The sequence below is a fragment of the Salvelinus sp. IW2-2015 genome, linkage group LG3 (assembly GCF_002910315.2).
Source record: "Salvelinus sp. IW2-2015 linkage group LG3, ASM291031v2, whole genome shotgun sequence".
Lineage (NCBI taxonomy): Eukaryota > Metazoa > Chordata > Actinopteri > Salmoniformes > Salmonidae > Salvelinus > Salvelinus sp. IW2-2015.
The window spans coordinates 8354864-8380715 of NC_036840.1; the positions used below are offsets into that span (position 1 = coordinate 8354864).

The 25852-nt window shown below is 46.7% G+C and overlaps 1 protein-coding gene across 1 annotated transcript; it reads left to right on the forward strand.

Moving 5' to 3' along the window:
- Positions 1-557: 557 nt before the first annotated feature.
- On the forward strand, positions 558-25852 carry LOC111956007 (inositol 1,4,5-triphosphate receptor associated 2-like). Its single transcript, XM_070434344.1, is given in 37 exon segments — positions 558-682; positions 1287-1963; positions 2263-2370; positions 2843-3023; positions 3414-3472; positions 5352-5427; positions 5522-5680; positions 5817-5934; positions 7407-7457; positions 8047-8124; positions 8529-8585; positions 8931-8990; positions 9735-9799; positions 10050-10143; positions 10354-10488; positions 10812-10913; positions 11873-12024; positions 12840-12951; positions 13991-14255; positions 14964-15031; positions 16097-16196; positions 16389-16563; positions 16931-17009; positions 20036-20082; positions 20342-20430; positions 20528-20688; positions 21153-21237; positions 21471-21519; positions 21663-21696; positions 21781-21921; positions 22089-22223; positions 22409-22565; positions 22671-22714; positions 22834-22970; positions 23185-23289; positions 23673-23792; positions 24762-25852. Coding segments are annotated over 36 exon segments (4512 nt in total). The 5' UTR covers positions 558-682; positions 1287-1314; the 3' UTR covers positions 25027-25852.

Consider the following 25852-nt stretch of genomic DNA (forward strand, 5'->3'; position numbering starts at 1 on the left):
ATAATCTACAAACAAAGCATTTGTGTTTAGTGAGTTCACCAGATCAGTGGCAGTAGGGATGACCAGGGATGTTCTCTTGATAAGTGGGAGAATTGGATACTTTTCTGTCCTGCTAAGCATTCAAAATGCAACGAGTTCTTTTGGGTGTCAGAGAAAATGTATGGAGTAGAAAGTACATACTTTTCTTTAGGAATGTAGTGAAGTAAAAGTCAAAGTTACAAAAATATCAATAGTAAAGTACAGATACCCCAAAAAACTACTTAAGTAGTGCTTTAAAGTATTTTTACTTAAGTACTTTACACCACTGCAGGGCACTGTAATCAACTTCATAGACAACCCCCGTGGCCGGTGGTACGACGTATTTGTTTGTTTTTACCACTTTCTCCAATCACACATCTCCAATTGTGGATTTTTACACTGCAAAATCACAGACTTTCGACTTGTGAGTCTATAGGTCTGTGATCAAATGGGGATGCAACAATATTATTGGCCACATAGGGTCAGTGTTGGCTTGGTTTTAGATGAGGGATCTACCTCGTCCCTTTCAAATTGCATTCACGTCACTCAAGCGTTCTGATTGATTTCCCGAGTGTGGTTTGACTTTGAAGGCTATATCAAGCGAATTGAGACTTCAACGAGGACTATTTACGTTTACAAAAGATAGGCTACACGGTAAAGAGAGGTTAGTAGCCTACATCAAAATCCAAGTATAAACTACGACAGTCTGTCGTTCATATTTATTGAAAAAAAGAAAAGAAAATTGGCGTCAATTATTCATGGTAGTCCTTGTTATCGTATTTTGCATAACACAAGGCTACAACATTTTTGTCTTGTCAACAAAATATATATTAGGGTAACTCACTCTTGTTAGTTCAATGTTTTTAGAAACATTTGTTAGTTTACAGAAGATTTGATTTAATAATAAGTGTCCTTTCAATTAGTGGCTCAGGTAAGCTCGTTATTTTTATCCAGGTAGACTGCTGGTGTGTTGTGCTCTGTTGCTCCCATTTTAAAACGATAACCCTATGGTCTACACACAAGAAACACAAGAAGGATAGACTACAACAACCTCAATCAACAACTGTAGTCAATTTGGGATGTCTGAAATGTGATGAACTTGGGAAGTATCTGGTGTGATGAACTATCAGTATAATTCCTCTCCTTTCACTAAACCCGTCTCCTTTTAATGATTTATTTGACCTTTACTTTACCAGGCAGGTCAATTAATATCAAATTCATGTTTACAATGACGGCCGGTCTCCAATGACAGCTTCTCCCCTCTCTAGCTCTTGTGTTGTCACCCCCTGCTCCAGCATGGACCTTGGAGTGACCCATCGTCAACGCCACAACCCTGTTGCCAGCATCTGTCGTAAGCTGCAGACCATCCAGCGGCACGACTGTGAGGTGAACCCCTCCTCGCCCTTCCAGATCCCAAAATTCACCTCCAGCAGCTACGACAACCCCCAGTCCGGCCTGCGCCGCAACCTGGAAGTCATCCTGAAGAAGCGCGAGAGGGAGGGGCTGTTAACCCCCAAGGGTTCACCCCAGCTTCCCAGGAGCTCCCACTGTCCCAACTCCACCCATGTCAACCCCACCATGAACCCCCCCACCCCTGTCAATGCTACTTTCACAATCACCAGTAATCCCGGGGAGTGGAGGGGCACAGGGGTGGGGTTAGCAGGGCAAGGGAGAGGATGGCAGAGGAACTGCTCCACCCCAGCTGTCCAGATTGGAGACACTTTTTTCAGCTTCTCTCATGGTCCCCAGTTTACTCAGCCTGAGGGGACAGGGTCTGATGGCAGTGAGAGGCACAGGACCCCATCTCTGTCCCAAACTCACACACCTGCGCATAGCCTGCTGTCCTGTAACCTCAACTTCTGCTCTTCGGACGCCACTGCCAACCTGCTGCAGAGTGAGCTGCCTTACCCAGCCCTGGTTGTCAAGAGACTGTCCATGGGAGACGGTAAGGGGAATACACACACTCACGGTGGGGTTACGAAGGCACTGCTCAGTTCTTAGTGAACAATGATATCAATTATAGATGATTGATCACAGGAGGTTACGAGCATTCCTCAGGCCTCTCACACACTCCTTTCCATTCGCCATGTCTTATGTCACACACATTATGTACATTTTATTATGTTGCCTCAAGGAAAGTTATGCAACTGACAGAACAATCATGTTTATTGGCCGCTAATGTCTGTTGATGAATTGGCGATTGGCCAGTGTAGTTACAGAAAGTGTGTGTGTGTGTGTGTGTAGGAGCCATGTCCTCTGAGAACCGGAAGGAGATGATGGCTGAGGTCAGTCTGATCTGTGAAGAGGATTTACTAGACACCATTTTCCATGTTTGTGACACCCAGCGCAGAGGTACACACGCGCTCACATACAGCATGAAACTCTCAAAGTATCAAATATATACTGAGCACAGAAAGTACACTCAAAATATCAAATCGAGCACATTGTGGAGTACACACTTCTATCCCGACTCACCGTATCGAACACGCATAATGAGGCACAATCTCATACACACACTGTGATAAAGTTTTGTTAAAAAGGCGGCCAATAATTTACGCCACTGGGGTGTAGGCAGGTCTACTTTCTTTTCTTTGTTTCTGAAGCAGTCAATGAAGTGGTACAAGTGCTCTAGATTCCCTGTGGGTGGTTGTCTCTTCACAGTCCTGTTTTGTTTACTAAAAGCTGTTACTGAAAGAACCTCAGGCGGAGGAAGGAGATTGCTATGACGCCTGGGGAGGTCCCTTACCATGCTAGTTACCAGACTGACTACAGTAACCCAGTCAATTGGTAAAGACAGTAACCTGGCCACCTCCTGCTCCTTCAGGTAAGGTGTACGTGTCTCGTATCGTGGACTACCTGCGTCACACCACCAGCCGTGGTTCTGAGGACAGGGGGCTGGAGGACCTGTGTAATATGCTGGACCCGGAGCACAAAGATGTCTCCATAGACCTGGACACCTACCACGCCATCATGAAGGAGTGGATCGATGACTGCAGAAAGAATGGGTACTGGAGCTGTTTTCTGTGTCCCCCCAAATGGCACTCTTCRGTTTTATAGTGCACTACTTTTGACCAGGACTSTGGTCAAACATAGTGCACTACATAGCAGTGCATGTCGTCTTGTCCCACTTTTGCCTGTAGAGGGCGCTGTGTTCTAGTTCATGTGTTCTGTCACAAGGGCAAAAGCATATCAAATTTGCAGCTGAATATTCTCATCAGAGCTTGTTGTCTATTAGATAAGCTTTTGTAACTTTTGTGTTGTAACAGATACATTAACCTCTGCATTCCTGCCTGTGTGTGTGTGTGTGTGTGTGTGTAAGTAAGCCTGTGATACTGTGTGACTATGTAATGTCATGTTTCTGGGTGTCTGTCTCCTTGTCTTCACCACAACCACAGGGACGACACACCAGAGGACCTGACTCAAGAGTCTGTCAGACTCCGAGACAGCCTGTCAGGTGAGTTGATTCAGACATACAGTCAAAAGTATTCATCCCCCTTGGCGTTTTTCCTATTTTGTTGCATTACAACCTGTAATTTAAATGGATTTTTATTTGGAATTCATGTAACGGACATACACAAAATAGTCCAAATTGACGAAGTGAAATGAAAAAAAAAATCTTTTTTTTTTACGGAAAAGTAGTTTGTGCGTATGTATTCATCCCCGTTGCTATGAAYCCCCTAAATAAGATCTGGTGCAACCAATTACCTTCAGAATTCACATAATTAGTTAGATTGCACACAGGTGGATTTTATTTAAGTGTCACATGATTTGTCACATGATCTCAGTGCATATATACACCTGTTCTGAAAGGCCCCAGAGTCTGCAACAACACTAAGGAAGGGGCACCACCAAGCAAGCGACACCATAAAGACCAAGGAGCTCTCCAAACAGGTCAGGGAGAAAGTTGTGGATAAGTACAGATCAGGGTTGAGTTARAAAAAAAATATCAGTAACTTTGAACATCCCACGGAGCACCATTAAACCCATTATTAAAAAATGGAAGAATATGGCACCACGACAAACCTGCCAAGAGAGGGCTGTCCACCAAAACTCACGGACCAGACAAGGAGGGCCTTAATCAGAGAGGCAACAAAGAGACCGAAGATAACCCTGAAGGAGCTGCAAAGCTCCACAGCGGAGATTGGAGTATCTGCCCATAGGACCACTTTAAGCCGTACGCTCCACAGAGCTGGGCTTTACGGAAGAGTGGCCAGAAACAAGCCATTGCTTAAAGAGAAATAAAAGTAAACACGTTTGGTGTTTGCCGAAAGGCATGTGGGAGACTCCCCAAACATATGGAAGAAGGTACTCTGGTCAGATGAGACAAATTTTGAGCTTTTTGGCCATCAAGGAAAACGCTATGTCTGGTGCACACCCAACACCTCATCACCCCCGAGAACACCATCCCCACAGTGAAGCATGGTGGTGGCAGCATCATGCTGTGGGGATGTTTTTCATCGGCAGGGACTGGGAAACTGGTCAGAGTTGAATGAATGATGGATGGCGCTAAATGCAGGGAAATTCTTGAGGGAAACCTGTTTCAGTCTTCCAGAGATTTGAGACTGGGATGGAGGTTCACCTTCCAGCAGGACAATGACCCTAAGCATACTGCTAAAGCAACACTTGAGTGGTTTAAGGGGAAACATTTAAATGTCTTTGAATGGCCTAGTCAAAGCCCAAACCGCAATCCAATTGAGAATCTGTGGTATGACGTAAAGATTGCTGTACAGCAGCGGAACCCATCCAACTTGAAGGAGCTGGAGCAGTTTTGCCTTGAAGAATGAGCAAAAAACCTAGTGGCMAGATGTGCCAAGCTTATAGAGACATATTCCAAGAGACTTGCAGCTGTAATTGCTGCAAAAGGCTCTGCAAAGTATTGACTTTGGGGGGGTGAATAGTTGTGCACACAAGTTTATTTTTTTGTGTGTGTTTCACAAGAAAAATATTTTGCATCTTTAAAGTGATAGGCATGTTGTGTACATTAAATGATACAACCCCCCCCCAAAAAAATATATTTTAATTCAAGGTTGTAATAGGAAAAATGCCAAGGGGGTGAATACTTTCGCAAGCCACTGTATGGTCTGTCAGACTCTGAGCCTGTCACAGACATATAGGAGACATTAGAGGACTTATCAGAGAAACGGATGATTGTTCTGAGGGGTGAAGGTTTTTTCTTGTACCATGCCTCCAAGTAGCTCTCTCTCTCTCGCTACACCACACTCTTACACACACGCATAACGTCTCATCATTTTAGCAAGTCAATGTATTTTCTCCCTCATTCTCTCTTTAAGCATAGACCACTTCTCTCACTCCATCTCTCTCCTCTCCGTCAGCTAAGAGGTCTGTCCTGCTGAACATGACCTCAGGCAGTCTGGAGGCATTTGGAGGGGAGGTGTCACGAGCAGATCTGTAAGTAATGCTCGTGTTCGTGTGTGCGTGCAATTGTCCAATTTGACTAACTGTGTTTCACCCTGAATGTGACTGTGTGTGTTTTTATCCCCAGTGAGACGTCAGACCTGGTGTTCTGTGTGACCGACCTGCAGTTCAGTAACCAGAAGCTTCAGGAGGAGGTGAGGAAGCTGAAGCAGAATGTGGAGACCATGGAGGACCATAACCAGAAACTAGCAGAGGAGAACGAGGAGCTCAAGTCACAGGCCAGACTGTATGGATTGTACACAGTCACGCATACACATACTTTTGAGATGCCTGCCTTCCTATTCTGCCTTCTCTCAATTGAACCTCCTATTAGGCCCCACATACACACACCCTAGTATAATGTCCCTCTCTCCCCCKTGTAGAGGCCAGCAGCTGGCCCAGAAGGAGAAGATGTTGAAGGATGAGGTGGAGGAGATGAAGATGAGTCTGAGCTGTACAGAGGAGAGCAGGGCCAGGGCCTCGGCTCAGAGCAAACATATGGTATATATACACACCCCATCTTCACTGTCATGCTATTCAACCATCTACACTGAACAAAACGCAACATGCAACAATTTCAAAGATTTTACTAAGTTACAGTTTATATAAGGAAATCAGTTGATTTTAAATAAATTCATCAGGCCCTAATCTATGGATTTCATATGACTGGGAATACAGATATGCATCTGTTGGTCACAGATACCTTAAAGAAAAGGTAGGGGCGTGGATCAGAAAACCAGTCGGTATCTGGTGTGCCACCATTAATGCGGCGAGACACATCTCCTTCGCATAGAGTTGATCAGGCTGTTGATTGTGGAATGTTGTCCCACTCCTCTTCAATGGCTGTGCGAAGTTGCTGGATATTGGCGAGAACTGGAACACGCTGTTGTATACGTCGATCCAGAGCATCCCAAACATGCTCAATGGGTGACATGTCTAAATATGCAGGCCATGGAAGCACTTGGACATTTTCAGCTTCCCGGGATTGTATACATATCCTTGCAACATGGGGGCCGGTCATTATCATGCTGGAACACGAGGTGATGGCGGCTGATGAGTGACATGACAATGAGCATCAGGATCTCGTCACGGTGTCTCTGTGCATTCAAATTGCCATCGATAAAATGCAATTGTGTTCGTTGTCCATAGCTTACAGTATGCCTGGCCATAGCATATTCCCATCCCCTCCATGGGGCCCTCTGTTCACAATGTTGACGTCAGCAAACCGCTCGCCCACACGACGCCATACTGTCTGCCATCTGCCCGGTACAGTTGAAACAAGGATTCATCCGTGAAGAGCACATTTCTCCAGCGTTCCAGTGGCCATCGAAGGTGAGAATTTGCCCACTGAAGTTGGATACGACGCCGAACTGCAGTCAGGTCAACACCCTGGTGAGGACTACGAGCACTCTGATGAGCTTCCCTGAAAAGGTTTGTGCAGACATTCTTCGGTTGTGCAAACCCACAGTTTCATTAGCTGTCTGTGTGTTTGGTCTCAGACGATCCCGCAGGTGAAACATACCGGATGTGGAGGTCCTGAGCTGACATGGTTACACGTGGTCTGTGGTTGTGAGGCCGGTTGGACGTACTGCCAAATTCTCTAAAACGACGGAGGCGGCTTATGGTAGAGGAAATAACATTCAATTCTCTGGCAAAGGCTCTGGTGGACATTCCTGCAGTCAGCATGCCAGTTGCATGCACCCTCAACTTGACACATCTATGGCATTGTGTTGTGACAAAACCGCACATTCTAGTGGCCTTTTGTCTCCACCACAACCAACAAAACACCAAATTATGGAATTTCTCATGGAAGAAGGGTGTCGCATCCCTCCAATAGTGTGCCAGACACTTGTAGAATCTATGCCACGGTGCACTGAAGCTGGCTCGTTTTGGTGTTTCATTTGGCAGTTACCTGTATGCAACTAACTATACAATGTCCAGAGCCATATACTAACCCAACATCTCCCCAACAGGAGAGAGAGAACCAGAGTCTGATTGCAAAGATAAGCTGTCTTCAGGATGAGGTACTGTACTGGATACCTTTCTCTCTGCACACAGAACCCCTTTCAGCAAGATCTACATTGATCTTGGGTCATTTCAGTACTTTATCATGTATTTAATTGGAGGCATCTAAAAGGTGCCTCAAGTGCTTCTATGTGGTTGTCATTCCTTTTAATGAGAGATGGATTTGGTGGCAAGTCATCAGGATTGTACTCTCCGACCAATCAGTGTCATTGGTCAGTTAAGTGCCTACTAGGGCGACAAAGCAGCAGCTTTTCCAGGATCCAGGACAGTGTTTCCCAACCCTGGTCCTCGAGTACCTCCAACAGTACACAGTTCCGTTGTAGCCCTTGACAAACACACCTCATTCAACTAATTGTGGGCTTGGTGATTAGTTGACAAGTTGAATCCGATGTGTTACAATATAAATGTGTACTTTTGAGAGTAATGTAGGACCAGGGTTGGGAAACACCGATTTAGGAAATGCCATTCCATAGCTATCTAGTCTAATGTACCTTGTTAGGTGACATGGTAGGGTAAAATAAGCCGTCTCTTTTGGGTTGAATTACTCATCTCTCGCTCCTCCTACCCCCTCTCTACCTTTTGGACTAGAACATCAAGGTCACCATGGAGATGGATGACCTCCAGAAGAGGATGATTGAACTGTGTGACCTAAACGCTGAGCTGCAGGTGGGTCCACATAAACGTTGTGTGTCTGCAGTGAATAAAAGTGAACAATCTATTGCACCGTCGAGGGAATAAGCGATTCAAGGTAGGCAACTAGAAAGCGGTTTCCTGGAAACAGATTAAGCCTAGTTCTCGACTAAAAGAAAATCACTTTCAATTAAGGTTCTCCGTTTAGAATGCTTCTTAGTAATCTGTTTCTGGCCAACTGCACCTAGAAGTAAAGGTTGTGTTAATGTTTGTTTCGCCTTTCATGCTCTTCTGAAAAGGCCTGGAGTGCAGTGCTATGGACCTGTGTAACTGGCCTTCAGGATCAAAGTGATCCCCCACGCCTGCTCCTGATTGGTCTGTCTGTGTTGTGGATGAGTGCCAGCGGTGTCATGGTGTAGTGTCTGTTCTCTCATCCGCAGGTCCAAAACCATTCCTTCGATGCTGTCGTGAGTGAAAAGGAATCCCTCATACTCCAGGTCAGTATCATCTGAATAAAAAAACAAAGCATTTCTTTCTAGTACTTTTGTTCAGTATCTGTTCAGTAAGGAATAAAGCTGTATCGTTATTGTAGCCGTGCTGTCCCCTACATTTGCCATGGTAACACGGCTGTACAAAGCGAAAGTCACACTGTAGATTGGGTCCTGAGATCAGTAATAACCCAGGCTTCAGGGTATGGAAGCCTTTTGATCGTACATTTTTTTTTGATCTGTTCATTCATATGACCGTACATGTAGAACGTTTCCGAGACATTGTCCTGGGGGAAATAGGATATTGTTGATGGAAATCAAGAATATTGCTGTCATGTTGTCACCCCTCTACAGAAGTGCAGACAGATTGAGGAGCTGAAGGGTGCAGTGGTGGAGTACTCGTCGGCCACAGAGGTGAGGAGGCTGTCTGGAAAGCATTACCCTATCCCAAATCTCCCCTTAGCCCCTGTTCCCATGCACTAGATCATAAAGGAGTGGCAACACTGTAACCCACTGCTCTGAACTGCCGACCGAGAGCTCTGCAAAAGTATTTGTCAGGCCTCCCGAGTGGCGCAGTGGTCTAAGGCACTGCATCGCAGTGCTAGCTGTGCCACTAGAGATTGTGGGTCCGAGTCCAGGATCTGTCGCAGCCGTCCGCGACAGGGAGACCCATGGGGCGACGCACAATTGGCCCAGCGTCGTCCAGGTTAGGGGAGGGTTTGGCCGGCAGGGATGTCCTTGTCCCATCGCACACCAGCGACTCCTGTGGCGGGACTGGCGCAGTGCATGCTGACACGGTCGCCAGGTGCACAGTGTTTCCTCCGACACATTGATGCGGCTGGCTTCTGGGTTAAGTGGGCATTGTGTCAAGAAGCAGTGCGGCTTGGTTGGGTTGTGTTTCGGAGGACGCGCGGCTCTSGACCTTCGCCTCTCCCGAGTCCGTACGGGAGTTGCAGCGATGAGGCAAGACTGTAACAACCAATTGGAMACCACGGAATTGGGGTGAAKACGGGGTATAKAAAGTATTTCTGTCTCTCTCAGCAGAGCACTATGGATATCCATTTCTTTCTGTCTCTGTCAGCTGCAGGGAATATGTATTAGCTGCAGCAGTAGTGTTGTTATCTAACCGTGTTTGATGTCTGTTGTTGTCTCTGACAGCTGTTGAGAGCAGACAAGACCAAGCTGGAGAGACGGATGCACATGATGCAGCCAGACATGGCAGTGTAAGTACACTGTACTAGAGATGGCGCCTTGACTATTCTAGTAGCAGGATTGGGGAATGCTGTGTGTTCTCTCTGTTGTTTAACTATGTCCTTTTGTCTTCGTAGTTTGTTCCGTTTTGGTTTGCTCTCTCTCTCTTTCTGCCGTGAAGKAGTCTTTTCTCTGTGGAGTGGGATGATGTTCTTTTTTTCCCCCTTTCTCATTCTGTCCCTTTGCATTCTCGTTCCCTCTCCCTCGCTCTCCCTCTTGCAGTGCAGGTCTCTCCCTGTCGGTGGCATACAGGTTGAACCAGAGCACTTCAGGATCCCTGCAGACAGAACTGGCCCTTGCTCAAACACCTCCGGAGGTMAGTTAAATATATCCCCTAGTTCCATGTTTGCGGCTAGTGAATTGAACACCCACTCTCTCTGTTTGAGTACGCTCACATTTTCGAGCAACAACCCACTGTATTCACCCAAKACATCAGCTCCAGGGACCCTATTAGGCTACAGTTTATTGACACCATCAGCCTATCCGCTTCYGGGTAAATGACCAAGTCGTGTTGTTTTATTTCCAGGGTGCGGAGTGTGTGTCGCCGCTGAGCTTTTCATCTGCGCTAGATGAGACTCTGGACAGGGAGGTGTTACTGCTCCTGCAGGGCCCCACACCTGACCAGATGTCCCTTGAGTTCAAGAGCCTCGTCAACAAACTGGTACTCTATACAGTYGATACAGCAGACATTGTCCCAATTTTACACTATAGATACAGCAGTCCTGATAATTCATTAGATATCTTCAGCCCTTACTGTCCTAATTATGCACTCCATACACTATGCAGGGACTGGTATCTAACCAGCACACATTTTAAAAGCAGTGTGCATGGAGGAAACTACTTTTTGTGCGTCTATGATGTCATTGTTCTTTGACTATGTGGTGTAGATACATTACTAATTTTCTTCCATAGCAAATTGAATTTGATTAATACTTCAAGTAGTTACGCCTGAAACACATTCATTGTTTTTCTGTTTGTTCTCAGAAGAGAGATTTTAAGGACGAGGGCCTCTCCATCTTGTCAACACTCAGAGGACTCATACACCACTATGGAGGACCAGGGGCTAGTAAAGACCCCAGACTGCAGGTGAGGGGCATACACACCCACACACTATCTTGATCTCTCTCTCGCTCGTGCGCGCGCACCCACTCACACACACACTAGAGAGCCATTAGTGGCTGTATCAACCCGCTATCTAGCCCAGTGGTAGAGGAGGATGTTACTGAGTAACTCTGTTACTGAGTAACTCTGTGTGTGTAGGTGTTTGTCTGTGCGTAGGCATGCTGGGGGTCAAATATGTGTACCAAAGCGGAGGTTGGTGTTTCTCTAGGTTCAGAGATGCAAGAGAATAAAGCAAATCTATTTTGGTTTTCCATCATATTGCTTTTCACTTATCCTGTTCTTTCAGATCAGRGCAGAATGCAGATACAGGAAATGAGACAAGGAAAAGAGCAATTAGGATATTGAGATGCGCKCTACTGAGTTCAATGTGGAGAGTAGGGAGGAGTTTGAGCTGAATAGGACTCTCTCTGCTRGTAGTTTTTATAGGATTACATAATATGGCCATTCTCTCTCGCTCTCTCCTCTCCAGAGATCCCTAATCTACAATGTTATATAACTATCTCTAGCCCATCAATGCCTATTAATGCTGTGCGGCTTAGTGTGCTGTAGCGTAAATGCAGTCTCTCTCTCAGCACACACACACACACTCACGCGCTCCCCCCCCCCTCTTCCTGCTCTCTCGTTCTGTCTTTGTCACCTCCCTCTGCCCCCCTCTGTCTCTCTTTTTCATTCCCCCTCTCTCCCTCCCTGTCACTCTATTCACTCCCTTTCCTCTCTCCCACCTCCTTTCTCTCTCCGATCTGCATTCGTCAGACACGTCCACAGTAAACATTCTTCTTGGGTAAAGAGTGAGTGCAGTAGTGTCACTAGATGGACACACTTTACTGTATGTCTAGTACTGCTGGATAGACTATCGGTCTGACTGCCGGAGACCCAGCAGCTCCAGGAAGAGGCTGACTCCCTGCCCTTTCTCCCCCCCCCAGGCGGTGCAGTCTGAGCTGGATCAGAGGAGGACGGAGTGGGGCCTCAGCCTGGAGCAGTTGGACCAGTACACCGACTCCCTGGAGAACGAACTGATCAAGATGGCCAGCAACATAAGGAGGTCCCACACTGAGATACTACACCTGTCAGTCAGGTGAGTGGGGGTTGAGTGTGTGTGTGTGTGTGTGTGTGTGCCTGTTGGAAGTGAGGGTCAAGAGGAACTGGTGCTGCTCTTCTCTCACTGGTCAAGGAGGTTTTGCGGGTCTTGTATAAGAGAGGGTTACAATGTGGAGGGAGGGGCTGTCATTGTCTAAGATACTACCCTGTGGCAGGAGGGATCTTGGGAGGAATCTGGTCATATTTGTCTGCTCTCCTGAAGTCTCTGTGCTCTGGGTCTGACTGGGTGACCTCTAACCTGTCTAAGTAGTGGTTGGGTCCTGGCCCAGTATGGCTCTCTGTCTGTAGCTGCCTCACTGCCACGTGGGCCCGTTCCACACTGCCGCCCTGCTCTGGAGGATAAAAGGGGGAGGTGGGCCGTTATCAGGCCAGGCTGTGGGAACGTTGTCTGGGCTAGCCAGCTGTGCACAGGCCCTCTAAACTACTCTGGACTACTCTTGGACTGYGTGTTAGAAGCTGTCCGATACTGGGAGTTAGGGGCTCTCCAGAGCTCCTATCATCCTAGTACAGGCTGGGCAACAGCAGCATGGGACACTGCATGGGCCTGCGGATTGGGTACAGTATGTTATGTTATGGACCCTTCACTACGCTGTCAATGGGCTGGGTGAGAGTGATGAATCTGTCCATTTGCTTTGTAGTCACTGGATGCATGATTGCCATGGTTTCAGAAGTATTTGTGGCTAGTGACCATTTTATTGTTGACTTTAGTGTAGATGGATGGGGGGGGGGGTGTTGCTTTACGTGTCTGTCTGCGTGAATATGTGTGTAATTTACGTGGGTTCGTCCGTGCAGGGTTCAGGAGCAGGAGAATCAGAAGCAGCAGCTGCGTGAAGAGTTGGACCAGCTAAATACCCCGGGGGACAGCAGGGAGGCCAGCTGCCAGACCCCCGACGAAGACCCACAGGTAGGAGGGAGAGGGAGGGATACAGAGATGGAGGGAGGYACGAGGTAGACAGGACAGCAGTGAGGCTAGCTGTGAAACCCCTGACCCTGATGATCCACAGGTAGGACTAATTGAGAGATGGGGAGACATGGGGGAAGAGGTGGTGTCCCCTGTGCYCCACAGATGACATGTAGCTTTTGAATGTCTAGAATATATTGTTGTAGGAAGATAAGAGAAAGTTAGCGTTTCACTCAACTTGTATGCAAGAAATATGTCTGGTATAGTGGATATTGGGCTACTGTTATCACACAGGCATTGAGAGCCATGGAACATAGCAGAGAATAGAACTCTGATTCAGATGGTGAATAGTTGTGTAACTTTGGAGTACGTTTTCCATCCAGATGGAGAGGCTGTTTAATAGAGATGCTAAAGGATGGAGTGGGAGGCTGTGTGGACACTTTGCACACTTTCTGATACGGAAAAAATATTCTGTGTTCATCTCTCTCCTATTCTGTGATGTTATTTTGTGAGTGCCTTTATTGTCTATTATCGCCCATAGGCACAGGTCTAAGATCAGTTTACCATCTACCCAACCWTAACTWWTAGGGAYGAGAAACACAACTGATCTTTGATCAGCATTTGGGGAAAATGTCACTTCATCGTACTCCATGTTTGTTTTGCTATTAAACTCATAAACCTCACATTAGCACTTTGAACAGGCTCCATTCTATGTATWTATATCTATCATTTATTTAAGTAGGGACAGATGCAATTAAAACATTGACACATTGAATAAACAAGTGTAACTTTATCGTACTGTTTGTTTTGCTCCTGACGTGATCTGAGGTTCTATTCTATTCAATCAGTTTGTATTCTTGAACCTTTCTAGACAGTTTCTCCTGCACTACCGTGCTTCTACGTGCTCTTTGGTGTCTAGGCAGAGTTACTGGAAAACCTCTGACAACTTCTGATGTGAAAAATGCTTTAGAACTAGATAGGATTGATTGACCTTACATCAATTCCCTGAACAGGTTTTAATTCAGCTGATTTACTTTGTCAGGCTGGGGAGGACCTGTACTGGGACGAGGAGTTTGTCCTCCAAGACTTCCTGAAGAACGAGGGGGTGGAGACGTACAGGGACTTCAAGAGTCAGGAGACGGGCCCGACGGACGAGGACAGACTGACGGAGAGAGGGGATCAGCCTGGAGAGGGGGAGGGGAGGTGGGGAGAGGTGGACCGTGGTGGGGGAGAGGACAGGAGGGGGACTGAGGGGATCTCCCTTCTCTCTCCTCTCTCGCGAAAAAAGTGACCCGACCAGATGGAGGAGAGGATCTGAGAGGTGAGTGAGTAGGATTCCACAGATTAGTAATGATCATGATATCCTATTATAACTCCATATTGAGCTGTGTTTTAGTGAGTTTTACAGGAGTTCCTGTAAGGTCTTTCTCTATGTTCTGGGCTACTGGGCGGGGGAAACACTTGGGTAAACCAGGGTTAGTGAGTCCGTCAAAAGCCTTGTAGATTACCCCTGTAATCCCCTGGAGTCACAGAGCACTCAGCCACCTTGAAGAATCAGGCCCAGACACCCACCCAGCCTCTTGGGTTTGTGGCAAGGACAGCCAAGATGGCCAGGGTCTCCAGATAGGACCTCTGTGTGTGTGTGTTGTGTGTGTGTGTGTGTGTGTGTGTGTGTGTGTGTGTAGCTGTTCGCTGGCAAGCCTTCTATGGCCAGGTGTTAAAGTCATCCAAACCTAGTGAAAGTGTTCAGTAATCCCCAGTGGTCTCCCTGCATCACTGGCTGCCAGAACCCAAAGAATGTGGTTATTACTGCCTCTAAACCCACTCTAACACAGACAGGGAGTTCAATGGTCTAATATTATGGTCCAAGATGGTAGTGGGTGGGGCTTAGTTTGACCTTGCCAGTGGCCCCAGCTGAATATCACAGAGACGATTTTTCAACTTTAACTAATTAGCTTTTCTTCTTCCTTCCTGTCTCTTTCTCCCCCTCCCTCCCTCTCTCTACCCCCCTCTCTGCCTTTTTCTCTCAGAAACCACAGCGTCAACAGACAGTGACCAGAGGGTGAACAGTCTATCCCCACAGGTAGATGGCAGTCTTTAAAACCTATTACTGTGGATGTACTCTTACTGTGACAGTGTGCTTTAAAGCGATTCTCTGGATGAGTTTGGTGGTTATCCACTCCAGACTTAAAAGACTGAACTATATAACATATTTTAAAAAATGCACGTTTTTGAGGGGTTACCCTCGTCATGCGTTTTGTGAAAGGAACACAGCTCTGTCGCTGTTAAGATTTGACTGGTGGTTGTTTTTCATATAAAACAAAATGGGTGTTCATTTGAGTAGAACCCCACCTTGGAACATTGCTTTGAATGGGGATGTCCCTTCTAGTATGTAGATCTACGTAGTCGTCGGAGTGCGTGTGACCGTATGTGATGATGATGACAGTTTTAAGAGGCCACTTCTTCCTTTGGTGCTGGTGGGCAGGAAAAGGGGAAACGGTCATAGGCCCCGTTCAAATACTTTGAACATACATCCTTCCCTCACCTCTTCCTTGAATGAATCACCTATCTATCCTGGTCACTTAGGTTTTGTGTAGCTTTTACCAGTCCTGTCATGTCTGATCAGTGACCCCTCCAAGGAAGGAACACAGGAAGGAAGCATTTTAAGAGTATTGGAACAGGAGCAGAAGTGTTAACCACACCTCTGTGAATAGACAACAGGACATGGACCAATCTAGGCTGGAACACACTCTTTCCTTCCATCTTCCTCTCTCATACTTTTTACTTTCCTCCCACTTGACATAACAAATCGTACAACCTTGCTTTTATTTGACTACCAAAGGGACTTATTTGCTCATGTCACTAGTTCTAGATAGACAAAACAGAATGGCTCCTCTTCTGAAGTCGAGCTTTCTTACTTAATCGGATCGATAGGGAATGGGCAGTGACTCACACTGATACAGAGGTGATATAAGAGGTTGTTTTTTATGCTTTGTTGTTGGGTAAGCAAAGGCATTGTTGCTTGCCAGTTTATCGCTACATCCTTTCCCATTAACTGAATGGACAGGTGGCTTATGTATTGATGCTCGTCTGTTTATCATATTCATACTCTTTCTTTTTTAAATGATCTGTATGTGTTGTGCCTCAGGGTGCCAAACTACCAGAATGCTTTGGGCCTGAGGACACCCACCAGCCGGCTGTTGACACCGAGGAGCATCCACTCCCTCCCTCCCACTCTTCTCTATTGGGTAAGACCAACTCTGTCTCCATCACTCTCTCTCTTCCTCCCCTCTGATCAGTCTTTCTCTCTCTGCACCATGCAATCCCTGACTCACTCTAGCCTGCAACTACAGCAAATTAGTATTGTCTTCATGCATTCAGTTGGATGGCCCTCTCCAATGCCATTTCACCTTATGACTCCTACTCACCCTTTTGTCCAGATACAATGAGCCCTGACACCATAGTGCCTCTTCTTCAAGACACACCTCAGCCTGGCTCACCAGAACACGACAGGACTGTCACTGCTGGGAACAGTCCACCCCCTAGGCTGGCTGAGATTGTATCTCCCAGCTGCACTTACCCTGTGATGGATGAGACCATTTTACTGACTGGAAGGTGAGAACAGAGCTCTCAGTGGCTTTTACTGTACAGTTGTAGTTTCGGTGTGTGTGAGTGCACTGTAACACGCTTCTCTTCCTCTCGACACATTTGCCAGTCAAATTTAGTGTTTTCCAAGCTGTGAGGAGGGAAATGTTTGCTGTGTAATTGGGCCCCTTTAGCGATACTTTGCATACCCACGAAGCACCTGTAATCGGGGCTGGAGCAGTGACCGCTCTCATAGGTTGGTGCAGTCACAGTCAGTGACCCCAGCTGCTTCCTACTATCTGAGAGGGAGAAACACCCACCAAAACATTTATAATTTCTCCGGTTGGGCTCCAAGCGACACTGATACACTGATTTTTCAACTTTCTCTCTGGGTCAGCCCCCAGCAGACAGATGGCAGTGAAAGAGGAAAAGGAGGAGAGGACAACATCACCTCAACCAATATGAGTGACGCGCAGGTCAGTACAATACACAGGAAGTATTTTACGGATGGCACGATGATGGGAAAACTAACTTCCTTCATTGACAGTCACAGCCACTGTGACACCATCTCTCTCCTCTCGACTTCCCCTTTTCTATCGCTTGCTCTTTCCCTCTCTCTGTCTTTTACTCTCTCTGTTCATTCTCTTCCTGGTTGGGCTGAGTGGTGCTGTGTGTTGTGGATGGAGGGGTATGGACAGGGGCTAGTCGGCTGAGGGCTGTGCCCAGAGAGGAAGGGGTTAGGGTGGAGGAGGACCATGGTCCCTAACTCCTGTGTGAGTATTCTGCCCCAATTGCTTCACTGAACCACTGCACGGTACACTTTTCCAAAGGAGGCAAGTATGGCTTATTTGGTTCCTAGCTCCAGATTGTGCACATATGTTATGTCTGTGTAATAATGTAGTCTTTATCTTTGCGTGTATACCATTGTGTAGTCTACTGTAAACCTTTCTCTATATTTTCTGAGCCGGTTTGTGTTCGGTTATTTCAGTCTTGTTACAGGGGTTAGCTGTGATTCAATCCGCAGAGACAGACATGCTATTTCTGTTATTCCAGTCTCCTGCTCTGTGTAGGCACAGCGGAGTGGCACTCCGGTGAGAAATGTTTCCAGGGGGAGCCAACAAATTCCTTTTAATCGAGTTGAGAGTGCAAGTTTCTTCTGTCTGTGGTGAGGATTAGCAAGTGGTTAGAGCTGGATCTGTCTGTCAGTTTGGTAGACTGGAGAGCAGGTAGCCTAGCGGTTAGAGCTGGATCTGTCTGTCAGTTTGGTAGACTGGAAGAGCAGGTAGCCTAGCGTTAGAGCTGGATCTGTCTGTCAGTTTGGTAGACTGGAGAGCAGGTGCCTAGCGGTTAGAGCTGGATTGTCTGTCAGTTTATGGTAGACTGGAGAGCAGGTAGCCTAGCGGTTAGAGCTGGATCTGTCTGTCAGTTTGGTAGACTGGAGAGCAGGTAGCCTAGCGGTTAGAGCGTTGGGCCAGGAACCGAAAGGTTGCTAGTTTGAATCTCTGAGCCATGTCAAAAATCTGTCTGTGCCCTTGAGCAAGGCAGTAAACCCTAATTGCTCAAGTGTAGCCATTGATGCCTGACCTTGACCCAACTCTCTGTGTGTGTCTTGGGGAGAAAAACACAGGAGAAAAGCAAGCAAAGCAAGCAAGCACCCACCTAATAATAATAATTAATATGTATCTCTTTGTAGGCTATTAKTCAAGTTTGACTTATGTGAGTTTTTAAAACCCAATTAACAACGGTAACCAGGATCCCAGGAGTGTCTCACTCTTCACATTTCCAGAAAACAAAATATGAAATTACAATATTTTCCCCCAATGTCGCACTAACGCAATTCCACAAAATATACATGTGCAGCAGCAGATTGGCAAAAAAATTAAATGGCACATTATCCAAGCAGGTTGTTGCATGGAAGCCAAACATATTTACTAAACACAAAGTCGCCATCAATTCAAATCACGCACATAATTGACACTGCCGGACTGCACACAGAGAACGGAATGCAGTTTAGAGTTATCATCAGAGGTTTCATTATTAAAGCGTGTGTCAAAATACCGTTTTAACATTTCCCCGGCTTCTCTGCGCTGTCTCCTATTGCTGCCCATATGAGAGCTTCGGTAGAGAACGTGTGATCAGCAAATGGTATTGGTTCCCGTTAAGATACCTTACAATTTCCTCTCTTAATTTCTCTGTTATTCATGAGCTGACCTGCTATCTGTATAATCATCCACTCGATTTAGCCAAATAGGAGATATTATGTCATTCGCTGGGAGGTTATCTAGCAAGCTTAGCAACTTTGGTCATTTTACTTTTGTTTGACAGCCGTTACAAAGTCTGTATGATTTGAAAACTCAAGAGTGCGCTCTGTGTTGACACAGCCTAGGCCTAGCCTACTGCTGAAATATGCTGAATTAATTGAGGAACATAACGCTCAGAATGTATGAACGGCCTGTTTCGCAATTCACAAAAATGTAATTGGCGAACAAAGTTACTATATCATTGCTAAATATCAATTTCACTTGGTATGAAATCTTTACATAGGCTAGTGGTGCAATGACTATCCCTGGCTTAGTATCTTGGCTTTAAATGGGCACAACTGATTTTTGCTGTATTTCCTGGGACTCTCGGGTTAAATATGCATTATTCCCGGTATTGAAACTTGGTTGAACACACTTAAAGCTTTATAATCCCTTTATGAACACTTCATAACACATAGTAACATCAGCTTAGGCAGTTATTCAGTGGCAGGAAACGAAGACTGGTGTTATTGGCCAAATCTGCTTGACTTCAACACCGTGTTTGCTTAAGCAATGTCATGGACCGGTTGTTGCGTGAATAAATGCAACAGTCTTTGATTGTCCCGTGTCCTCCCTTCTGAATAACCGTTTTGTATATAAACATGGGTTGTGGAGAGTTTAAAAGCTTCATAGATAGATCCAGATCCCTTTTATCTGTTTTGCAGTGAGATTTGAGGTTGGTTTTATAGTGTCATTCTCATCTTGATTGTTATGCACAGTTCCATTTACCTTTTTAACCAATCCGCATTCAGGATTAGACCCACCAGTTGTATAACAGCCCTGCGCTGAAGTGCCCAGTTTTATATAGTCAGTGAGTTCTACTCTTACGTATCTGAAGTGTGTGTGCTGTATTCCACCGCCCCCACTACTTACTGCCCTGCCAGTGTAAATGCGTCGTCCACACTTACTCTGTCCAACACTCATACTCGCAGCCCCCGACACACACACACACACACACCGCACACTCCGCTGCAGGGCTCTCCATCAACCAGCACATTATGTAAGAAATGAGCGTTCTCCATTCCGTCCTTGTATATTCACTGTACAGAGCAGAGATAACATTCTGATACCATGGGACAGGTACGGTATGCAATTGTGCGCGTGTTTCTCTTTTTAATCGTGAACTTCCTCCGACACAGGGTGCTGAAAGTGTGTTACAAGGCCACCTGCATTTATCTCTCACCTCTCTCGCTCTTTCTCAGAAGCTAACCCAGGACCAGCTGGCTGAGAGAGTGCTAGCAGAGGACAGGTGAGTGTCTGTGTGTGTGTGTATACATGGTTGTGTCCTAGTTACATGATGGAAGTGGTGTACTTTCCTCCGACTTATGCTGTCTGTGTGCTGAGATGTATTTTCTGTTAGGAGGCTAATGTCGGCTTTGTTTGGAATTGTTTGGAACGTTACTCTTGCTTTTGGTTGTGATAGAGGCACCCGGTAGTGATAAGGGCAAGTTGTGCAATTGTTTTGGCATGGTGGAATTGCTGCAGCGCTCTCGTGTGTGTGTGTTCAGCACCAGCCTGTTACCAGTACTAGAGGAGGAGGAGGAGGGCATACAGGAGTCAGTGGTGCAGGTGTCTACAGCGGAGGTGGACTTGGCAGGTAGGAGGAAATAGAAGAGCTATGGCCTCCTGCCAACATTGTGTGTGAGGGAGAGTGTGTGTGTGTGTGTGTAACACTCCTTTCACCGTCTCTACAGGGACAGTCAATCTGGCAGGGGACGGAGGCTCTCAGACCATGGATGGACTGAATGTTGCGCCCACTGACCCGTCACAGGGTCCAAGGGATGCTACGACGCCTGACCCCCCAGGAGCCAAAATGGACTCCCTGGTTCTCAGGAGCAAGTTCAAGAAGGAACTGGTGAGCTGTCTATTTAATGATATATGGCTACCTGTCTCAAATGGCACCCTAATCCCTAGTGCACTACAAGGGGTTCTGATCAAAAGTAGTGCACAAATCATTTGAGATGAGAGCTCTGTGATAGTGAGAACTTTGCATACATAGTATCATGACCTTGTGACTTATTGAGAAAATGTTGTCTTTCCTGCCTTGTGTGGGAGTGAACATTCTTTCACTTTAGTCGACTCTGTGCTTATCTACACAGGGAAGCACTTCACAGCGCTCTGGCAGAATGAATGATAGTCCTACAGTATACCTAGCTAGATCTGTACAATGTGACATTGGTTCCTGGATACAGTCTGTTAGATTGTTTAGAATCGTGTGTGTCTGAGGCGGAGGATAGCAGCGAGACCGGGAAGAGTGTGTGTACAGTGAGGGAGAAGTGTGTGTGTACGGAGTGTGTAACGTTCACCACAATCATCCAGGAGCTGTCTCACAGTATGGATGTCATCGAGGAAGGGAAGGTACAAGAGGACCTGAGTGAAACCGGTGTTACCACAGAGAAGAACGGTGAGTTAACCCCAGATACCTCAGCTGAGAATGCTGCTAATATATTGATGATAGTATAAGTCCAATTACTGACTGAAGTCAAAATTGTCACGTTGTGTGGTCGATTTATAGTTTTTCTAATCTATCTCTTTCTATTGTAAAACAGAGATCAATAGCAAGACAAATGTTTGAATATTTTAAACCATGAGCCTCTTTCTCTTGCTCTCTCTATGTTTCTCTGTGTCCCATACCAGTTGAAACCTCTGTTGTTTCTGAGGACTCAACCGTAGGTGACAGAAGCAGGTAGGATACTCAACAATACAGTACAATACCTCATATTTTAGAGATYCATTGCAAGATGATAATATAAATGCTCTCAGGTACTGACTCATAGCGTTGTTTTCTAGTGACACATACTGTGATACTCTCTGTTTTCCTCATTGCAGCCTGTCCCCTAACGACAAGGAGATTGAGGTAGTGGTAAGCTTTCCAACATTTTCTTTCTCTTGATTATCTCTCTGTATGTACCATCATAGAGCTAAGGCTGTGTTGTCTTCCTGTCAGACGGAGTTCCAGCGCCTGTCCCTGGGCTTTAAGTGTGACCTGTTCACCCTGGAGAAGAGGCTGAGGCTGGAGGAGAGGTCACGGGACCTGGCCGAGGAGAACGTCCGGAGGGAGGTGTCCAGTTGCCAGGGACTACTACAGGTGAGAGGAAGGGACTGGGTAGAAGGGAGACTTCAACCACATGTAAAGGGACAGGTTGAGGAGGGAGACACAGGAGTGAGGTGTCCAAATGTAGCTGTCAGGACCTGCTACAGGTGAGAGGGGTATACAATTTCCTTTTTTACCTTCCTCGTGTCTGCTCTTCCCAGGCCCTGGCCCCTCTGTGTGAGGATGATAACCAGTCTATGGAGATCATCGAGAGACTTCAGAAGAACCTGGACGTCCTCATCCAGTCCATGACCAGAGTGTCCAGTCGCTCAGAGATGCTGGGCGCCATACACCAGGTACAGTACAATTGAATTGCGTGATTTGTCCCCCTCTCTCTTGAGGAGAGTCATCTAGGTAGACGGTGTAGGTCGGCGTCTGTGTGATGTCTCTCTCCCCCTGCAGGAGTCTCGTATAGGTACTGGTAAAGCGGTGGAGGGGGGTGGTGTATGTGTGTAACCTCTCGCTCTCTCTCCCCCTCCAGGAGTCTCGTACAGGCAAGGCAGTAGAGATAATGGTCCAGCATGTAGAGAACCTGAGGAGGATGTACACTAAGGAACACGCTGAGCTCACTGAGCTGAGGGAGAACATGTTGCAGAACGAGAGGTCCTTCGGCTCCCACTCTGGAGGAACACACTCCGGTGAGGGACACACACACACACACACACACACACACACACACACACACACACACACACATACCTCTATCTTATGTTTCTTTCTAATACTGAATATGTTTCCTTCAGATGATTTCAGAGGCAAAAAGCAATCTGGAGCAACGTACTATAAGGTAGGTCAGTTTAGGCTCAGTGTATATGATAATGTGCTGCTGTTTTAGTCACTGTAGTAATCACTGTCTGTGCATCTGTACACTGTCTTGTATTGTTTCCCTATTCCTCCTTTCGTCAGGCATCAGCCCGACGGGTCAGCATAGCAGCTATCCCCCGGTCCGGTGGTGGAGGGGGACCCATGCATTTTGACATGCCTAATAAACTGCAGGACACCACCGAGACGGAGGCGGAGAGACTCACCCACAGATCTCCCTGGTAGGTAGACTGCAGCACTGTGTGGGGGAAGTGGGGAGTTGTTGAAGTATATTTAAAACGCAGTCTTGACCCTGTTTTGCAAAACAAACACCATTCGGATTTCTGAGGGAGAAATGTCCATCTAGGGGCCTTTGTTAAAACATGACTTGCGGGCCGTGTAGTCTGTGTGCGGTGTTTGTGTGGAATGTGACGTATGTATGTGGCGCGGTTACAGGAATGTGACAGGGAAGAGCACGGGGCGTCCTCCTCTAAAGCGCTTTGTTAGCTCCGGGGCTTGGGTTGAGACTGACGAGCCRTCACTCGTGATGCTGATGAAGGGGTAAGTGCTGATATCGACTYTGTGTCAGAAGCACACGCGAGTGTCGTACTTGACCTCAACCTGAAAACAAACGTTCTGCATGATGTGCCCATTTTAATTTGCCCAACCATGTACTGTATGTATGTAACAAGTCTGTGGTTCTACCTAGTCAGCAGGAGAATAACCTGCGTACATAACAAGCGCATGTGGGACATTTGATTGCAGAGTATCTGTGTGCTTTTGTGTTCATGCCCTGAGCATGTATGTAACAATGTGGGTCCTTAGTGTGTGTTGTGTTAAACAAGTGTGTGTGTGTGTGTGAGACATGCATTACAGAGTGTCTATGTGTGTATGTATTTTTGTGTGTGTGTGTGTGAACCGTGCATGCCCACACCGTTCCACAGGCCTGCCTACGACACAGACTCCCCTTCAGATGAGGAGAGGAGAGAAGTGCCCGTTCAGAGGAAGTCCAGTCTCACTGAGCTGGGCAACAAAATCACCGCCCTGATTATGCCCAACAAGACGTTAGTAGTYAACCAACCACTAGTGTTTCGCTTCCATCTACAGCCAGGCAGCACTGCTTTTTACTGCTGCGTAGCTGGTTAGGCTTAGCAGCTTCTCTGCTGCTCCTGAGGCTTATATACTTTTCACACCATCGTGCCCACTTGAACCATACTGTACTGTGCTGGCTCAGATAATAGTTTTTTTTCACCAACTACCGTGGATGCGTAACGAGGCCAGAGCAGTACAGCTCGGCTTAGCTCAGTAGTGTGAAAAGCGTTCTTGATGCTGTAGCCTGGATTCCTGTCTGTTTTCTGCTTCAGCCAACTGCTTGACAAATGTAAAGCAGTGGGTTAAATCATAAGACCATCTGGCTTCCAGGCTGTGCTGCTTTAGGTCCGGGGAGCAGACTCTGGTCCAGATTGACTGAGCAGAAAGACGGGTGTAAACAATATACCTGGTCTAGAGCGAACGCTTTGTCAATCTGGCCCTTGGTCTCTGAGCCCGGGCAGTCTCTGGATGTGTGGTTGTGGTGAGGGTCTCGGTTCAGTGTTTCTGCTTCAAACAAACTCTCCTTCAGCTCTAATCTCTTCCATCCATTCCCATCAGGAGAACTGGTGTGACTTTGTGTGTGTGTGTGTGTGTGTGTGCTCTGGGGAGTGTATGTGAGACATGCAGTGCCTCGCCGCTCAACCTGCTGCAGTGCTTTAGTGCTGTTTTTCTATTGTCTGTGTACCAGGTGTGTGCTTCACAGAGTGCTTTAAAAGTGGTGGTCAGTCCACGCTGCTAACGCCATCCTAACTTAGCCTAGGCACCAGTCTGTTTCTGCATCGCTACATCACTGCTTTGGGGATACGGACAGACGACCAGCTGGCTAAAGCAGACTGACTGTCTCATCCAGACATTAGCTTGGCTTCGCCTAACCCAGGCTAAATCTTATTTTGGCGTCCATTCTAAATCTTCTCTTTCCCTCTCTCCCACTCTCTCTCCAGTCCCATCCTGGCAGAGCAGGCCGCAGCAGCCCCGGGTTCAGGCTACTCCTCCCAGCCTGCGTCTGCAGCGAGTGGGTCCCGGGGACTGTGGCTGTGGCTGGCCCTAGTAGTGGTCCTAGCAGGCCTCCTGGCCCTCCTAGCCAGCCTGGTGCTGCAGCCGGCCGTYGATGCAGCGCCCGTGGGGACAGGGGACTCCTGGGTGACCATCCAGCAGCTCCTGTGGCCCTACACAGGGCTGAGGCACAACGGACAGCCACCGGTTTAGAGGGGCAGTGGCCCCAACAGACAGAGATGGACAGGCAGGCATCTGGCTATGGTCAACCCCTGGAAGGTCTTCTGCAACTTGAACCATCACGTGTGTTCTACTAGTTAGTGTGTGAAGAAAGAGCAATTGAAGACAGAAGCAGTCGGCGTGTTGGTGCTGAAGTTTCTGAACACTGACCACCACAGCTAAGGGAGATTTCCTATTGGTGCCCGGAGACATTCTGCCGCACCATTACGGAAGGGAGATTGTAATGTTATTGGCCGTTGTATATGTGGGCACAATGTTGTCCAATCAAGTCAAGGAGGACACCAGTGTTGGGCTGTCCAATCATGTAATGGACTTCAGTGCATGCTATCCAATCACGTCACACCTTTTTGAGCGTTTGTTGGTCCATCAACATGCTTGCTCATGGACAGTGGATTTAGCAGTTTTTGCTTTTTAAAACACATTTCATAGTAAACTTCTGAATCTATGGCATTTGCGGTTGCCTGAAGAGGCCACCACTTTAAGAATTATTTAGCATTAATTTGTTAAGTTGTTGTAGGTGAAATAGTTTTTTTTTTAAATTACATTTATGAACCTTGGTAATACACTGCCATTTTTTAATTTAATTTATTGTTTGACAGCATTAGACTGTGTGGGGATATGAATATCTATTATATTGCATCTGTTTTTGTTATAACCAGCGTTTTGTTACAAACTCACACAAATGMTTTTTACGCTACTTCTTTAAGTGCTCACTTGTGAAATTCATCCACTTTTGTATGTTCCAAAGAGGGGGAGTCAAACTTTACACAATAAAGGAACTTTATTCTGCAGAAATAAA